General features: G+C 49.5%; 2 protein-coding genes across 3 annotated transcripts in view; both read right to left on the minus strand.

Moving 5' to 3' along the window:
* LOC310705058 (uncharacterized protein) overlaps positions 1-16,983 on the minus strand; it is a 261,167-nt gene that overhangs the window by 207,312 nt on the left and 36,872 nt on the right. The gene's annotated exons all lie outside the window — the stretch shown is intronic.
* The window catches only part of LOC310705048 (uncharacterized protein), a 61,711-nt gene continuing 50,703 nt past the window's right edge, over positions 5,976-16,983 (minus strand). For both annotated transcript variants that reach the window (XM_083499362.1, XM_083499361.1), the window contains one exon: positions 5,976-10,551. In XM_083499362.1, the coding sequence (XP_083355488.1) occupies positions 8,621-10,551 (1,931 nt within the window). In that variant the 3' untranslated portion in view covers positions 5,976-8,620. The remainder of the gene's footprint in view (positions 10,552-16,983) is intronic.

Consider the following 16,983-nt stretch of genomic DNA (forward strand, 5'->3'; position numbering starts at 1 on the left):
TAAGATGTCTTCTGAATGTCAGGTAGTTGTTTATCGCTTTGACATCTGATGGGAGGGCGTTCCACAGGGCGGGCGCCACTACCGAGAAGGCCCTCTGCCTGGTTCCCTGTAGCTTTGCTTCTCGCAATGAGGGAACCGCCAGAAGGCCCTCGGCGCTGGACCTCAGCGTCCAGGCAGAATGATGGGGGTGGAGACGCTCCTTCAGGTATACTGGGCCGAGGCCATTTAGGGCTTTCAAGGTCAACACCAGCACTTTGAATTGTGCTCGGAAATGTACTGGGAGCCAATGTAGGTCTTTCAAGACCGGCATTATATGGTCTCGGCGGCCGCTCCCAGTCACCAGTCTAGCTGCCGCATTCTGGATTAGTTGTAGTTTCCGAGTCACCTTCAAAGGTAGCCCCATGTGGAGCGCATTGCAGTAGTCGAAGCTGGAGATAGCCAGAGTATGCACCACTCTGGCGAGACAGTCCGCGGGCAGGTAGGGTCTCAGCCTGCGTACCAGGTGGAGTTGGTAGACAGCTGCCCTGGATACAGAATTGACCTGTGCCTCCATGGACAGCTGTGAGTCCAAAATGACTCCCAGGCTGCGCACCTGGTCCTTCAGGGGCACAGTTACCCCATTCAGGACCAGGGAGTCCTCTACACCAGCCCGCCCCCTGTCCCCCAAAACCAGTACTTCTGTCTTGTCAGGATTCTCCAACCGTCTCCAGGCACTCACACAGGACCTTCACCGCCTTCACTGGTTCTGATTTGAAAGGGAGGTAGAGCTGGGTATCATCTGCATACTGATGAACACCCAGCCCAAACCCCCTGATGATCTCTCCCAGTGGCTTCATATAGATGTTGAAAAGCATGGGGGAGAGGACAGAACCCTGAGGCACCCCACAAGTGAGAGCCCAGGGGTCTGAACACTCATCCCCCACCACCACTTTCTGAACACGGCCCAGGAGGAAGGAGCGAAACCACTGTATAACAGTGCCCCCAGCTCCCAGCCCCTCAAGACGGTCCAGAAGGATGTTATGGTCGATGGTATCAAACGCCGCTGAGAGATCCAGCAGAACTAGGAAACAGCTCTCACCTTTGTCCCTAGCCCGCCAGAGATCATCAACCAGTGCAACCAAGGCAGTTTCAGTCCCATGATGAGGCCTGAATCCCGACTGGAAGGGATCCAAATGGTCCGCATCCTCCAGGCGTGCCTGGAGTTGTTCAGCAACCACTCGCTCAATCACCTTGCCCAAGAATGGAAGATTTGAGACTGGGCGATAGTTGGCCATCGTGGCCGCAATAAAGATGGTTTTTTAAGAAGCGGTTTAAAGACCGCCTCTTTCAGCGGGTCTGGGAAGGCTCCCTCACGGAGGGAAGCATTCACCACCCCACGAAGCCCATCGCCCAGTCCTTCCCGGCTAGCTTTTATTAGCCAGGATGGGCAAGGATCAAGGAGACAGGTGGTTGGTTTCACTCGTCCAAGCAGCCTGTCCACATCCTCGGAGGTAACGGATTGAAATTGATTCCATGCAACTTGACCCGACAGGGCTCTAGCACTCTCCCGCCCCGGCCCTGCTCCCACGGTGGTGTCTAGCTCCTTCCGAATATGAGTGATTTTATCTGCAAAAAACTTTGCAAAATCGTTGCAGGAGATCTTGGGGTCTTTACAAGGCCCCGGTGGTAAAGGAAGGAAGGAACCCTTTGGTCGTCTGCCAAGTTCTGCCTGTGCTAATGAGGTGCTAGCAAATCCTATAAAGCAAATATTGTTTAGTTACAGAATTTTTAGGTCCGAAGAAGAGAAATGTCCCTTGAGGAAGCATGGATGAGTCTTCCTAGGAACCAGGGTGGGACTGTACCAAACCATGAGATATCTTCTGAAAAAGAAGACGGAGGAGGTGGAGAGAAGAAGAGGAAGGAGAGGAGGAGGAGGAGGAAGCAGCCTCTAGCCCTCCTAGAAGGAAGATAGCATTGCAAAATGTGAATCAGCCAGTTTTCTCCTGTCTTCCAGTAAATGCGTGAAGTCAGAACTGACTGACCAGGGAATCATTTGTATTTTGTGAAAAATGGATGCTTGGTTCTATGTGGATGCAATGCGCTCTAAGTGCGGTTGAATCCTGACAAGAGAGAAGTACTGTTTTTGGGGGACAGGAGGCGGGCGGGTGTGGAGGACTCGCTGGTCTTTCAAGACCTAACACCGGTCTTGAAAGACCTACATTGGCTCCCAGGACGTTTCTGAGCACAATTCAAAGTGTTGGTGCTGACCTTTAAAGCCCTAAAAGGCCTCGGTCCAGTATACCTGAAGGAGCGTCTCCACCCCCATCGTTCTACCCGGACACTGAGGTCCAGCGCCGAGGGCCTTCTGGCGGTTCCCTCCCTGCGAGAAGCAAAGCTACAGGGAACCAGGCAGAGGGCCTTCTCAATAGTGGTGCCTGCCCTGTGAAATGCCCTCCCATCAGATGTCAAAGAGAACAACTACCAGACTTTTAGAAGACATCTGAAGGCAGCCCTGTTCAGGGAAACTTTTAATGTTTTATTCTGTTCTTAGTGTTCTGTTTGGGAGCCGCCCAGAGTAGCTGGGGAAATCCAGCCAGATGGGTGGGGTATAAATAATAAATTATTATTATTATTATTATTACTATTATTACGGGGGTCCTCAGGATTTGTTCTCCCCCCACCCCCACTTCAGGGCACATTTCCCCCCTGCTTCTGTCTCCTTTTCTTGCACTTGGTCTCTCTGCCGCTCTCAAGACAGACTCCTAGGGTGGGGTCCCTTTTTCTTTGCTCTGAGGGCCAGGTATGTATCTGGCCAACCCCTGAGGGCCAAGTGGGTGGGGCCAAATACATCTCCCTTGAAATATAGGCAGCTAATTTATTATGATTATTCTCTTAGATGGCTTCACACACACACAGCCATTGATGCCAAGGTCCCTGGAGGCTCAGGGAGTAGCAGCGCCCATTTCCGGCTGCTTTGCCAGCAACAATCCCTTTGGGAGAGAGACGATGTGGTCCTGGGATGCCCTGCTCTGGGAGCGAGGGGATTGCTGCAGTGGCCTCAGTGGGGAGCTGAACTGGAAGACACTGGGAAAATGGTCCCCAATGCAGCAGCCAGACTCTGGGAAACTGGGATCCCTCTCTTTATCCCTGGCCTTCCTCTCCCACCCTTTTTTTCGGGGGGGGGGGGTTTGGTTGTCCACCTCCTCGTCCAGTTTGGAAAACCATTTGCACATGTTTCCTCTGTTGTGCTATGGGACTCCTTTGTTTAAAGAAATGAGATTTCGTGGGAGTCATTGTTTTTCTGAGGGGGGGGCGGAAGGCCAACTGAGTTTGGGATCCTCTGATCTGCAGGAAGGAGAGCGTGGCAGACCTGGCCCCTCCCTGGCAGGACCCTCTCCTGCCTGACTTGGGGTCCCCCCCCCCCCGGCCCCCTCCCCTGCTGCAGCCTTGGGACCCCCACCAGATCCCAGAGAGAGAGGAGACTCACCAGATCCCAGAGAGAGAGGAGACTCACCAGATCCCAGAGAGAGAGGAGACTCACCAGATCCAAGGAGGGGACAGCGAGGCAGCCCTTGCAGGAGAGACATCGAAGCAGGAAAGGACTGGGGAGGGAGGGGCCTTGGGTCTGGAGGACCTGCCCCCCCCCCCCGCTTCCTGTCCTTTCTAGGAAGGCAGCTCGGTTCCCTTTAACCCTTGCCAAGCCGAGTCCCCCCCAGCTCAGGCCCCCCCCCCCGCGCGCATTGCACACTCACGTAGCCAGGGCAGAACTCTGATTTCTATTATTTTCTGTCATTTTGAATGGCTCTAAGGGGGCAGCTTCCTCCTGGCTCCGCCTATGGGGGGGGGCCTTTGGCTCTTGGCTGGGCTCTGAGCATCTCCCTCGGTCTCTTTTGGGGGGGCCTTTGGCTCTTGGCTGGGCTCTGAGCATCTCCCTTGGTCCCTTTGGGGGGGCCTTTGGCTCTTGGCTGGGCTCTGAGCGTCTCCCTCGGTCCCTTTGGGGGGGGCCTTTGGCTCTTGGCTGGGCTCTGAGCATCTCCCATGGTCCCTTTGGGGGGGGGGGCCTTTGGCTCTTGGCTGGGCTCTGAGCATCTCCCTCGGTCCCTTTTTTGGGGGGGCCTTTGGCTCTTGGCTGGGCTCTGAGCATCTCCCTCGGTCCCTTTGGGGGGGGCCTTTGGCTCTTGGCTGGGCTCTGAGCATCTCCCTCGGTCTCTTTTGGGGGGGCCTTTGGCTCTTGGCTGGGCTCTGAGCATCTCCCATGGTCCCTTTGGGGGGGGGGGCCTTTGGCTCTTGGCTGGGCTCTGAGCGTCTCCCTCGGTCCCTTTGGGGGGGGCCTTTGGCTCTTGGCTGGGCTCTGAGCATCTCCCATGGTCCCTTTGGGGGGGGGCCTTTGGCTCTTGGCTGGGCTCTGAGCATCTCCCTCGGTCCCTTTTTTGGGGGGGCCTTTGGCTCTTGGCTGGGCTCTGAGCATCTCCCTCGGTCCCTTTTGGGGGGGGGCTTTGGCTCTTGGCTGGGCTCTGAGCATCTCCCTCGGTCCCTTTTGGGGGGGGCCTTTGGCTCTTGGCTGGGCTCTGAGCATCTCCCTCGGTCCCTTAGGGGGGGGCCTTTGGCTCTGGGCTGGGCTCTGAGCATCTCCCTCGGTCTCTTTGGGGGGGGGGGCCTTTGGCTCTTGGCTGGGCTCTGAGCATCTCCCTCGGTCCCTTTTTTGGGGGGCCTTTGGCTCTTGGCTGGGCTCTGAGCATCTCCCTCCGTCCCTTTTGGGGGGGGCCTTTGGCTCTGGGCTGGGCTCTGAGCATCTCCCTCGGTCCCTTTTTGGGGGGGCCTTTGGCTCTTGGCTGGGCGCTGAGCATCTCCCTCGGTCCCTTGGGGGGGGCCTTTGGCTCTTGGCTGGGCTCTGAGCATCTCCCTTGGTCCCTTTTGGGGGGGGCCTTTGGCTCTTGGCTGGGCTCTGAGCATCTCCCTCGGTCCCTTTGGGGGGGCCTTTGGCTCTTGGGTGTCCAAGGGGGGGACTGGCTCTTTCGGTCCTGCTTGGGGGGTTCCTGGTCTCCCTCTCCTGAGGGCAACAATCTGGCCCGGAGACACACAAGTCCTTCCTTCGGTTACACTCAACTGTGTTGTTGCCTCATTTCATTTGTATTGCGTTTCTTTCATTTGTAGAGTACAGTCTCATATTTTACACCATTCTTTCACCTTCGAGGTCGTACATGATTTCACCTGTCTTTGGGCACACACTTTATTAACAGGATGTCGCAGGGCTGTGACAGGACCCCCCCCCCCAAGGATCCTTTTACATCATCAGGCAGGAGTGGGAGGGATAGAAGGGGGAAGCCCAGGGTCATCTAGCCCCACCCCCACCAATGCATGAATCCTATTCTCATCGTGAATGACCAATACTTTCTTATGTATGCTGCTATACAAACATACACAAGTACAGTGGTACCTCGGGTTAAGTACATAATTCCTTCTGGAGGTCCGTTCTTAACCTGAAACTGTTCTTAACCTGAAGCAAAGTTCTTAACCCGAGGTACTATTTCTGGGTTAGCGGAGGCTGTAACCTGAAGCGTATGTAACCCGAGGTACCACTGTATATCATTTCCCCATGCAGAAATGCTTAATTGTTAATTCAAGCTACTACAGGGAATGGCATTCTTGAGCCTTTTTAGTACTGCAATACCATTTTTTATAAAATGTTGATCTTTAAGTCATGGCAGAGTGTGAGCAAATACTCCACATCTGCCAAGCTTTCAGGAGCAGGACTAAGGGGTGAAATGAAGCCCCCCCCAGGCCCCCAAAGGTTGAGGGAAAGGGTCTTTCTCCCTTCTTCCTTATAGTTATTTCCACCTAGGAAATGGGAAGAAAGCAGCTGCTCCTGTTAAACGCAGGGTTTGTTGGGGTTGAGATTAATGAGCTGACTGTGGTGTGATTTGTCAGCAATAAATATGATTTGTTCTTATCTGTAAGTGAAATCACATTTGAAACAATACAGATGCAGTCAAAGGGAATTTCCTGGGAAGTGTTTTATTCAGTCTCACCTGCAATCATGTGTGCTGAATACAAAGAAACCCATCGATAATGTGAAATCACTGGGAGTTACAGTCTGCAAATAACATAAAACACATGCAAGAATAGTATACATGATTTCCCCACCTCCTTTTTTTAAAAAAAATGCTTTTATTTTTGTAAGAATGATCGCTGGGTGCGGGGCACACTCCCCTCCACAGATAAAGCCACAGCTGTCTGAACATCTTGCCCTCTGTCTAACCTTTTGCGGTCTCAGTGGTCTGCAGTGTCCTGTCTGTAACCTTTGTCTCTGAGACCTTTGTCTCCTTCGTCATACATTGTGCAAGGGGAAAATGACGCGGTGGAAACAGGTGCCAAAATAGCTTTGTACCACCCCACGATCCCAGGACTGGAAGACGTGTAAAGGTCACAGCCCAAAATGTATCTGCCTGGGTTTGCATATTGTGTCAATAAAAGGAGCCTCCACAGAGCTGGGCAGCAGCTTGCTTGCAGCTCACATGTGCACAGCTCACCTGCATTATCAGCTCCTGCCTCATGTCCTTCACTTCAATTTTCATGATGTAAAAGATAATTTTAAAGAAAGCAAAGGTTACAACAGTAAAAAACAAATAACTTCTCTGATGGAATTGCAGACTTTCATCCTGCCATGTGTTAAAGTTTCATTTGATTATTTTAAAAAAGATCAGGCCACCTTTTCCCATGAGTGCTGGGTGGATTCCTGCAACAGTCTTCACAATTTATGTATTCAATAACCATTGGCCATGTGTTATAAAAGGAATATGGATTGTGTTACACCTTCTTGATACTTAAAATTGTGGTGCCCAGAACTGAACACAGTATTCTACGTTGGGCCAGACCAAGGCAGAATAAAGTGGTACTATTCATGTCCTATTAGTGGACATGAATATAGTGGTACTATTCACCCGAAATTAAAAGACGCCTGCTTCTTGGGAGAAAGGTGATGGCAAACCTAGACAGCATCTTAAAAAGCAGAGACATCACCTTGCCAACAAAGATCCGTATAGTTAAAGCTATGGTTTTCCCAGTAGTGATGTATGGAAGTGAGAGCTGGACCATAATGAAGGCTGATCGCTGAAGAATTGATGCTTTTGAGTTATGGTGCTGGAGGAGACTCTTGAGAGTCCCATGGACTGCAAGAAGGTCAAACCTATCCATTCTTAACGAAATCAGCCCTGAGTGCTCACTGGAAGGACAGATCCTGAAGCTGAGGCTCCAATACTTTAACCACTTCATGAGAAGAGAAGACTCCCTGGAAAAGACCCTGATGCTGGGAAAGATGGAGGGCACAAGGAGAAGGGGATGACAGAGGACGAGATGGTTGGAGAGTGTTCTCGAAGCTACCAGCATGAGTTTGACCAAACTGCGGGAGGCAGTGGAAGACAGGAGTGCCTGGCGTGCTCTGGTCCAGGGGGTCACGAAGAGTCGGACACGACTAAACGGCTAAACAACAAAATTCATGTCCTTGATCTGATTCTGCCTTCTGCGACATGGGATAATGACAATAAAGATTATTGTGTTGACCTCTGCTCCCTGTTTTGTGTCATCTGCAAATGTCATGAGTATCCCTCTCAGGTCCCTCATCCAAGTCATTTATAAAGACGTTGAACAACAACGGGCCCAGGACAGAACCCAGCAGCACCCCTCTTGTCACTTTTATCCAGGATGACGAGGAACCATGAAGGAGTCCTCTTTGGGTTCGGTTAGTCAAATCCCCCAAAAGTTACTTCGTTCAGCCCACATTTTACCAGCTTCTTGCCAAAATTTCACGGGGGACTTTGTCAAAATCCTTCTCCCCTGATCAACAAAGTTTGTAACTCCATCCAAAAAAAAGGGGGAGGAGAGATTTCTCGGGCTTGACTTGTTTTTGAGAAAGCCATGCTTTCATCCAGTATGGTTATGTTGTAAAATCTTCAGATGAAGGGCACATAAATTTTAAAAAATGATAATAAATAAGGATATTGTCAAGCTGGAATATGTGCAAAGGAAGGCGATTTATGTATTTATTTAATTTGTATACCACCCAACTCTGTGGTGCCAACTTGAATAAAATATGGGTGGGGGGCCAGGTAAGGCCTGCCTTGCACAATCAATCACATGATGCATGCACACCATTGGAATGGCAACATGTACCAACTGGGGGTTTCTCCATCAAATACAGTTGGACTTCTGGTTGCGAACGGGATCTGTTCTGGAGCCCTCTTTGCAACCTGAAAGGAACACAACCCGTGTCTGCGCATGCAAAGGTCACAAGTCGCCACATCTGCACATGACATCATTTTGCACGTCTGCGCATGGCGAGCGGTGAAACCTGGAAGTAACCCTTTCCGGTACTTCTGGGTTGCCGCAGGATGCAACCTGAAAAGACGTAACCTGAAGCAAATGTAACAAAAGGTATGACTGTATATTATTGGGGGGGCAAAGACCCATCAGCCTCTAAGAGTTGACTTCTGTTCCCACATGTCGTAGGATGGTTACAACATAAAAAGACAACATAAAAACACAAAATGCACATCTGTAACCCCCCTCACTACCACATTTTAAGAGGGCATTAGATGTCAATCAGCAAAAGCCCTGGTTAACAAGGTGCGGATTTGCCTGGTTCCTAAAGCTGTATAATGGTTTTTCCAACCTTTGCATGAATTCTCTGATGGGAAATGAGATTGAAGCTCTTCCTGAAGCTCTTTCCACATTCCATGCACTGAAAGGGTTTCTCTCCTATATGAATTCTCTGATGCCTAGTGAGATGGCCTCTCTGACTGAAGGTCTTTCCACATTCCATGCACTGATAGGGTTTCTCCCCTGTATGAATTCTTTGATGGGAAGTGAGATGGTAGCTCATACTGAAGCTCTTTCCACATTCCGCACACTGATAGGGTTTCTCCCCTGTATGAATTCTCTGATGCTTAGTGAGAGAGGAGCTCGTACTGAAGCTCTTTCCACATTCCACACACTGATAGGGTTTCTCTCCTGAATGAATTCTCTGATGGGAAGTGAGAGAGGAGCTCGTACTGAAGCTCTTTCCACATTCCCTGCACTGATAGGGTTTCTCCCCTGTATGAATTATCTGATGGGAAGTTAGATGGCTTCTCTGACTGAAGCTCTTTCCACATTCCGCACACTGATAGGGTTTCTCCCCTGTATGAATTCTCTGATGGGAAGTGAGATGGGAACGCAAACTGAAGCTCTTTCCACATTCCACGCACTGATAGGGTTTCTCCCCTGTATTAATTCTCTGATGCTTAGTGAGATGGGAGCTCTGATTGAAGCTCTTTCCACATTCCACGCACTGATAGGGTTTCTCCCCTGTATGAATTTTCTGGTGGGAAGTGAGATTGGAGTTCTCATTGAAGCTCTTTCCACATTCCCCACACTGATAGGGTTTCTCCCCTGTATGAATTCTCTGATGGGAAGTGAGATGGGATCTTACCCTGAAGCTCTTTCCACATTCCACACACTGATAGGGTTTCTCCCCTGTATGAATTCTCTGATGGAAAGTGAGATGGGATCTCACCCTGAAGCTCCTTCCACATTCCACACACTGATAGGGTTTCTCCCCTGTATGAATTCTTTGATGGGAAGTGAGATGGACGTTCTTCCTGAAGCTCTTTCCACATTCAATGCACTGAAAGGGTTTCTCCCCTGTATGAATTTTCTGGTGGGAAGTGAGATTGGAGTTCTCATTGAAGCTCTTTCCACATTCCCCACACTGATAGGGTTTCTCCCCTGTATGAATTCTCTGATGAGAAGTGAGATGGGATCTCACCCTGAAGCTTTTTCCACATTCCACACACTGATAGGGTTTCTCCCCTGTATGAATTCTTTGATGGGAAGTGAGATGGGCGTTCTTCCTGAAGCTCTTTCCACATTCAATGCACTGAAAGGGTTTCTCCCCTGTATGAATTCTTTGATGGGAAGTGAGATGGGCGTTCTTCCTGAAGCTCTTTCCACATTCAATGCACTGAAAGGGTTTCTCCCCTGTATGAATTCTTTGATGGGAAGTGAGATGGGCGTTCTTCCTGAAGCTCTTTCCACATTCAATGCACTGAAAGGGTTTCTCCCCTGTATGAATTTTCTGGTGGGAAGTGAGATGGGATCTTACCCTGAAGCTCTTTCCACATTCCACACACTGATAGGGTTTCTCCCCTGTATGAATTCTTTGATGGGAAGTGAGATGGGCGTTCTTCCTGAAGCTCTTTCCACATTCTACACACTGATAGGGTTTCTCCCCTCTATGAATTCTTTGGTGGCAAGTGAGACTGGAGCTCTTACTGTAGCTCTTTCCACATTCAAAGCACTGATAGGGTTTCTCTCCTGTATGAATTTTCTGATGCTTAGTGAGAAGGCCTCTCTGGCTAAAGCTCTTTCCACATTCCACGCACTGATAGGGTTTCTTTCCAATAAGAATTCTTTGTTGGGAAGTGGAATGGGAGCTCTGACTGCAGCTCTCTCCATACTCCAAATTTTTGCGTGGCTTCTCCTCTCCGGGGGTTTTGTCATGGTCACCCTTGTTCTTGATTTCCAATTCATCAAAATCTGCAATGGGGACAATAAAGGGATTAGAGCCTCATGCACAAATCAAGAAGAACTGAAGGGTGTTGGGTCTTTGTTCATTGCCTTTGTTGGTTGTCATTAACCAACATTTTTAGTAATATATTCTAATGGATTGTTGAATGTTGATTTGTTTGATATACAGTAGTGGCCAAAACTGTGGAAGCCTTTTAGGAAAAAATGTTTTATGGTTCGTAACACCACTTCGTTTGGAGTAATACCACAAATTATGTATCAATGTAAAGATAATTTAATCAAGAATGTACCTATCTGTATTCTATCAAAGGTTACAGCCAAATAACTAGAAAAAGGAAGCACAACTTGCTTAGGTTGACTTTTGTCAGTGTGTTATGTGATGTCTATCACGTTCGTTGCTTATTTAGTGTTTTTTTCATTTAGTGAGTTTGTAAAACATAATAAAATTCAAGAAATGGCAGAAAGAGTTGACCAGACACCCAGAAGCGATGTAAAATAGTACTATTAAGTGGAAAAGGCTACAGTAATGAAGAAATTAGAAGAAAGATTGAGGATTCTTCTTCTTTTTCCAACTTTATCCAATTTTGTTTAAAAAAGCATATAGTGTTTTATTAGAGTGGGAAACCAAAGATGAAGAGGTCAAATCAGTCATGTTTAAATGTGCTCAGGATGTGAGACATAACATTCAATTTGAAAGTTGGGGAAAATTGTGGAAAATTGATATAAAATTTACAGATTCTATATTATTAAGAGAGAATTACATGAAAATGATGTATAGATGGTATATCACACCAGTGAAAATGGCAAAGATGTTTAAGAAAGAAAATAAGAGATGCTGGAGATGTCAAGAAAAGGAAAGAACATTTTATCATATGTGGTGGGAATGCAAATGCATTAAAAAATATTGGGAAATGATATATAATGAACTGAAAAAAATGTTTAAAATGAACTTTGGTAAACATCCTGAAGCCATTCTGTTAGGTATCTCAAATCAAGAGCTGCCAAAAGAAAAATGGACATTATTTATGTATGCTACAACAGCGGCAAATATCTTGTCTGTACAAAATTGGAAGATGGAAGAAATACCATCAAAAGAACAATGGTAAGAAAAACTGATGAATTATGCAGAATTGGCTAAGCTAACAGATAAACTACAAGAGAAGGACAAAAAGGATTTTAAAAGAGTTTGGGAACCATTTACAGGTTATTTGCAGAAACAACGACTGGCAGGGTCTGAATAAACGTTCACAACTTTATTTTAGTAACAGAAATTTTAGCGAAATGATAAGGGAATTTACTTTTATATAAAGCAGGACACAATAAATAAAACTAAATAACTCAGTAGAGGGGGAGTTGAGGGAAGTCCTGAGGACGGGAGGGAGAACATTTGTATATAACATGATGATTGTAATGGTTCTAGGGGTTGCTCGTGCGCAAACCGGCGCCATACCTGGCTGGGTTGCCTGAGTGAACCTCTTCTGTCTGGACAGCCACTCGCCCGTGGCTGTCTCAATCGCTGGCAGAATCCGTCAGTGGGCATTTCCTGAACTTCTTCCAGCAAAACAACAAAAATTCCTTACTGGAAGGATTTTTTTTTGTTTTGACTATGGCAGACCAACACGGCTACCTATCTGTAACTTCTTCCAGCAAAGAAGCTCTTTGACGCCTAGTCTCCTCCTACTCTCCCTGCGCGGAAGCCTTCTGCGCAAGGAGGGTGTGGGCAGCGGAGGACCCTTACTCTCCCCACTGGTCCCCGGCAAGGAGTCATGGGATCACCTCGCCAATTCCCCCATCTGCCCCCCTTCTCCACTGGTGCTGCACTGATTCCCTTCCCCAGAAGATGGGCTGCCTCTCCCCATCCCGGGATGCTCTCTGGAATCCCTCTAGAGCCCGCTCTCTCTCTCCGGCCCTGATGGCAGTTCCCTGACATCCACCTCCTCCCCAGGACCCCCTCCACCCTGGCGCGATTTTCCGACACAACCTCCTCTCTCTCCTCGGCTGACGATGCGGGGTGTGGAGTTTGGAACTGACAGGGTTAAAACTCCGTGGTGTCCTGTATCTGGGAGGAGCGCAACGCAGAGAAGTGCGTCACAGTCTGTGTCACTGTTCAGACTTGCTTTCGCTTCTGCCTGAGACGCAGCTCAGCTCCGAGGCTGCAGGCTGCGTGTGTGTGCTTTTGGAGCACGGAACATGTCGGAGGTTTCTGATGGATTTACTGCTTTGTAAATAAACGCTTCTAGAGATAAGAACCGAACTGTCTTTGGACTTGATTTATCCCTTATCTCACACGGACGCAGGACCGCTGCTACTCTGCTCGCCTGCCAGTTCACAGGTTCTGCGCTGCAATCGTTTTTCAGGCAGAAGGGTATCAGTAATCAATTGTCTGCCCCCTACTCTCCGCAACAGAACGGGGTTGCAGAGAGAAAATTTCGCACGCTACAGGAAGCAGCGAACGCTATGTTGGCAGACTCGGGTTTGCCACAGTGCTTTTGGGCTGAGAGTTATAAGACAGCATGTTTTCTGCAGAACAGGGTGTACAATTCCAGTGTAGGCATCACACCATTTTTCTTACTGCATCAGAAGAAACCGAAAGTGCACTACTTCCGCGTTTTTGGCTCTGAGGCTTGGGTCCTCATTCCAAAGGCCATGCGCAGAAAGGGTGAGCCAAGATCTAGGAAGATGATCTTTGTAGGCTATGAGCCAGGTTCAAAGGCGTGGCGTTTCACATACCCTACTGGCAACCAGTCTAAGCTGCTCATTAGCGGCAGTGCTGAGTTTTGCGAGCAGAGTGGGTGGAAGCGTCTTCACGGGAACCCGGATGTTCTGTTAGACTCAGATGAGGAAGAGGAGGAGGACGAGGCTGAACCTGTCGCTGAGGTGCACAGTCCACAGCCAGAGTCCAGAGCCGGGATCTCCAAGGGAGAGGCTCCATATCTCTCCAAAAGGGAGTCCCAGGACCCCTCCACAGGTCTCTGTCAAGTCTGAGCTAAGGAGCCAACCATCCTCGCCAGCAGAACCAGCTGTACGCCCGAAACGGCGCAGCAGGTCAGAGGGGGATGTTTTTGACACAGGGGATACTAGGGTTGATCCAGGTGAATCAGGCGTAGTTCCAGAATTCACGCTGAGGGAGTCAGCAAGATCAACCAAAGGGAAGCCACCTGAAAGATATGAAGCCACAAGTGTCTGGGTTGGTGTGGCTAGATGTGAACCTGAATCCTTTGAGGATGTTCAGAAGTTGCCTCAGGAAGAAGCCAGCAAATGGTGTGAGGCAATGCAGAAGGAGTCTCTTGGTGTGTTCTCACTCACTCAGCTGCCAGCTAACAAGCACGCTGTGAGCTGCAGATGGGTTTACCGCTTGAAATCCACAGAAGCGGGAGAACCACAGTATAAAGCGAGGTTAGTGGCCCGAGGATTCACACAGAGAAAGGGTGTCCACTTCACGGAGGTCTATTCGCCAACCTCGAGAGTGGAGACTTTGAGAACGCTTTTGGCAATAGCAGCACAGAGAGGTTGTATGGTGAACCATTTTGATGTAGATGTCGCCTACCTGAACTCAGATCTCCAGGAGTTGTACATGCTTCCTCCTCCAGGGTTTGAAGTCAGTGAGCCAGGCGTCGTGTGGCGGTTGCACAAATCCATCTATGGATTACGCCAATCTGCCAGAAATTGGAATATGTGCCTACATGAAGCCTTAGAAGAGCTAGGTTTTAAGAGATCTCTTGCAGACAGTTGTCTTTACATTAGAGATCCAGGTTTGAAACAGGAGGTGGTGCAGGTGTTCGTTGATGACCTTTTGATCATGGCACAGACAGGTAAACAGGTGGAGAAGTTTGCTAGGGAGCTTGGAAAGCGGTTCAAGCTAAAGCAGCTTGGAGATGTCAAGTCCTATCTAGGCGTAGAGATCACAAGGGCAAGTGATGGAAGCTTTTTGCTTCGCCAGAAAGGTAAGATTGAACAGTTGCTTGAGAAGTTCAGGATGTCTGATTGTGCAGGTGCCAGATCACCCATGGAGGCTGGATACGTGAAGGAGTGTCAGCAAGTAGAACGCGTGGTGTTCGAAAATACTGAACTCTTTCAGTCAGCTCTGGGTAGTCTGTTGTATCTGTCACAGTGGAGCAGACCAGATATAGCATTTGCTGTCAGTCTGCTCAGTAGAGAGGCTTCAAGTCCTAGTGTGCAGGCCTGGAATGGTATAAAGTGGGTGCTACATTACCTGCAAGATACCAAAGACTTTTGCCTCAAGATGTCAGCTGAGGGTGGCATCAAGCTGACCGCATGGGTGGATTCAGACTGGGCTAACCTTGTGGACCGCAAGTCAGTGTCAGGCCTAGTGGTGAAGTTTGGGGACTCAGTAGTTGGGTGGAGGTCCCGGAAACAAAGTCTCATAGTGCTTTCATCTACTGAAGCTGAGTTCAGTGCGCTATCAGATGTTTGCAGAGAGCTGGAGTTCTATGTGTGTTTGGTCGAGGAAATCTGTGGAGAGAATTGTCTGCCCGTTGTGGTGCATGAAGACAATCAACCGTGTCTCAAATTGGCTGAGACTGGGCAGTTCAAGGCGAGGACCAAACATTTGGACATACGTTTCCGGAATGTATGTCAGAGCGTTCATGAGGGGCTAATTGCTCTGAAATACTGTCCCTCAACCAAGAACCTCGCTGATGGTTTCACAAAACCACTGACCTTCCAGAGGCACGAGGAGTTCTGTGAGGGTCTGTGTATGGGAAAAGCATTGTTGGCTATTGTCCCCAGATGCAGGACAAGAGGGGGTGTGGAGTTTGGAACTGACAGGGTTAAAACTCCGTGGTGTCCTGTATCTGGGAGGAGCTCAAAGCAGAGAAGTGCGTCACAGTCTGTGTCACTGTTCAGACTTGCTTTCGCTTCTGCCTGAGACGCAACTCAGCTCGGAGGCTGCAGGCTGCGTGTGTGTGCTTTTGGAGCACGGAACATGTCGGAGGTTTCCAATGGATTTACTGCTTTGTAAATAAACGCTTCTAGAGATAAGAACTGAACTGTCTTTGGACTTGATTTATCCCTTATCTCACATGGACGCAGGACCGCTGCTACTCTGCTCGCCTGCCAGGTCAGCTCCCAAGAGAGCCGCGCAGGGGAAGCCTGACTGGATGCAGGTTTTGTTTACCCGAATAGGGGAATCCCCTGAAGGAGCTGTCATCATCCTCTGAGGATTCAAAACCAGCCCCCCATCCGCTCAGATCTCTTCCCGCAGGTTGAACCTCCCAGTCTGATTCTTCTCCCTCGGACACCTGCCCTCCCTCCTCTTCGGAGGCAGGAAAACCCACAAAGTCCCCTTCGTCGTCTGTGGGTCCAAATTCTTCCTCCCAGAATCTAGCTAGTGGTTTTGGCTTATCTGGGAACAAACTGTGGAATTCTCCCACCAGATAGCCGTCATTGATTGATTCAGCGGGGACCCACGTGTTTTCCGACCTGGGTTCTCCCTCCCAAGCTACCAAGTACTCCACCTGGCGACCTCGCCACCTTGAATCGAGTATTTCCGTTGCTTGTTTACAGTGTTCCCTCTCCTCTACCCGTGGGTGGGTGGTGACTCCTCCCTCCCACCCCAGAAATTTCCACCCCTACCTGTACGGTGAAAGTAGGGAACTATGGAACACCGGGTGTATCTTCATGCTGTCAGGCAACTTGAGTTTGAATGCCACTGGGTTCACCTGCTGTGTTACCTCAAAAGGCCCCAGCCGCCTTGGCTGCAACTTCTTGCACCCTCCCTTCAGGGGTAACCCTTGGGTTGACAACCACACCCGGTCTCCCACCCGTATAGCCTCCCCCTCCTGACAGTGCCTGTCCGCCTGCCTCTTGTAAACTTCCTTGGCCCGCTCCAAGTTCATCCTGAGTTGCTGGTGCAAGGCCTCCATTTCCTCCACAAATTGCTCAGCCGCAGGTACACTCCATCCTTCCTCCCCCCTCCCCGGGAAGGCCCTGGGGTGGAGGACTTCCAGGTTAGCACCATCAGCGAATGGCGGAGTTTCTCCGACAGGAGGAACGGGCTCCGTGGAAACCAGGTCTTCCTGCCGCGGCGAAGACGGGGACCCGCTAGAAATCCCAGGTGGAGGAAGCCTGGGAACGTGGGGTTCGGCAGAGCACCAGGAGCGCCTCCCCTACTCGTGTGGAACCCCATTTTGGGGCTCCGGAGCGAAGTAGGGTGAGCGGCGCGGTGCTGTGAACTGATTGCTACTTTCACGGAGGGAAGCCGCATAGCCATCGCCGGAGAGCGCTGACTTTTTCCTGTTGACAATTGGACTCTAAACAAGTACCCGTGAGTAGAAACGGAAAATTGGATCAAGAAACATCCTAATTTGGCACCGAAGCGGGAAGGTTCAAAACAGGAAGTCCGCCTTCCACTTTTTGTAAACAGACTGAAGCAAAAACCTTATAAGCTAATAGCCTGGAAAATTGTTTTGTAAAGATCGA

This window comes from Podarcis liolepis, assembly GCF_965112155.1.
Source record: "Podarcis liolepis genome assembly, chromosome: 4".
In the NCBI taxonomy this organism is placed as follows: domain Eukaryota; kingdom Metazoa; phylum Chordata; class Lepidosauria; order Squamata; family Lacertidae; genus Podarcis; species Podarcis liolepis.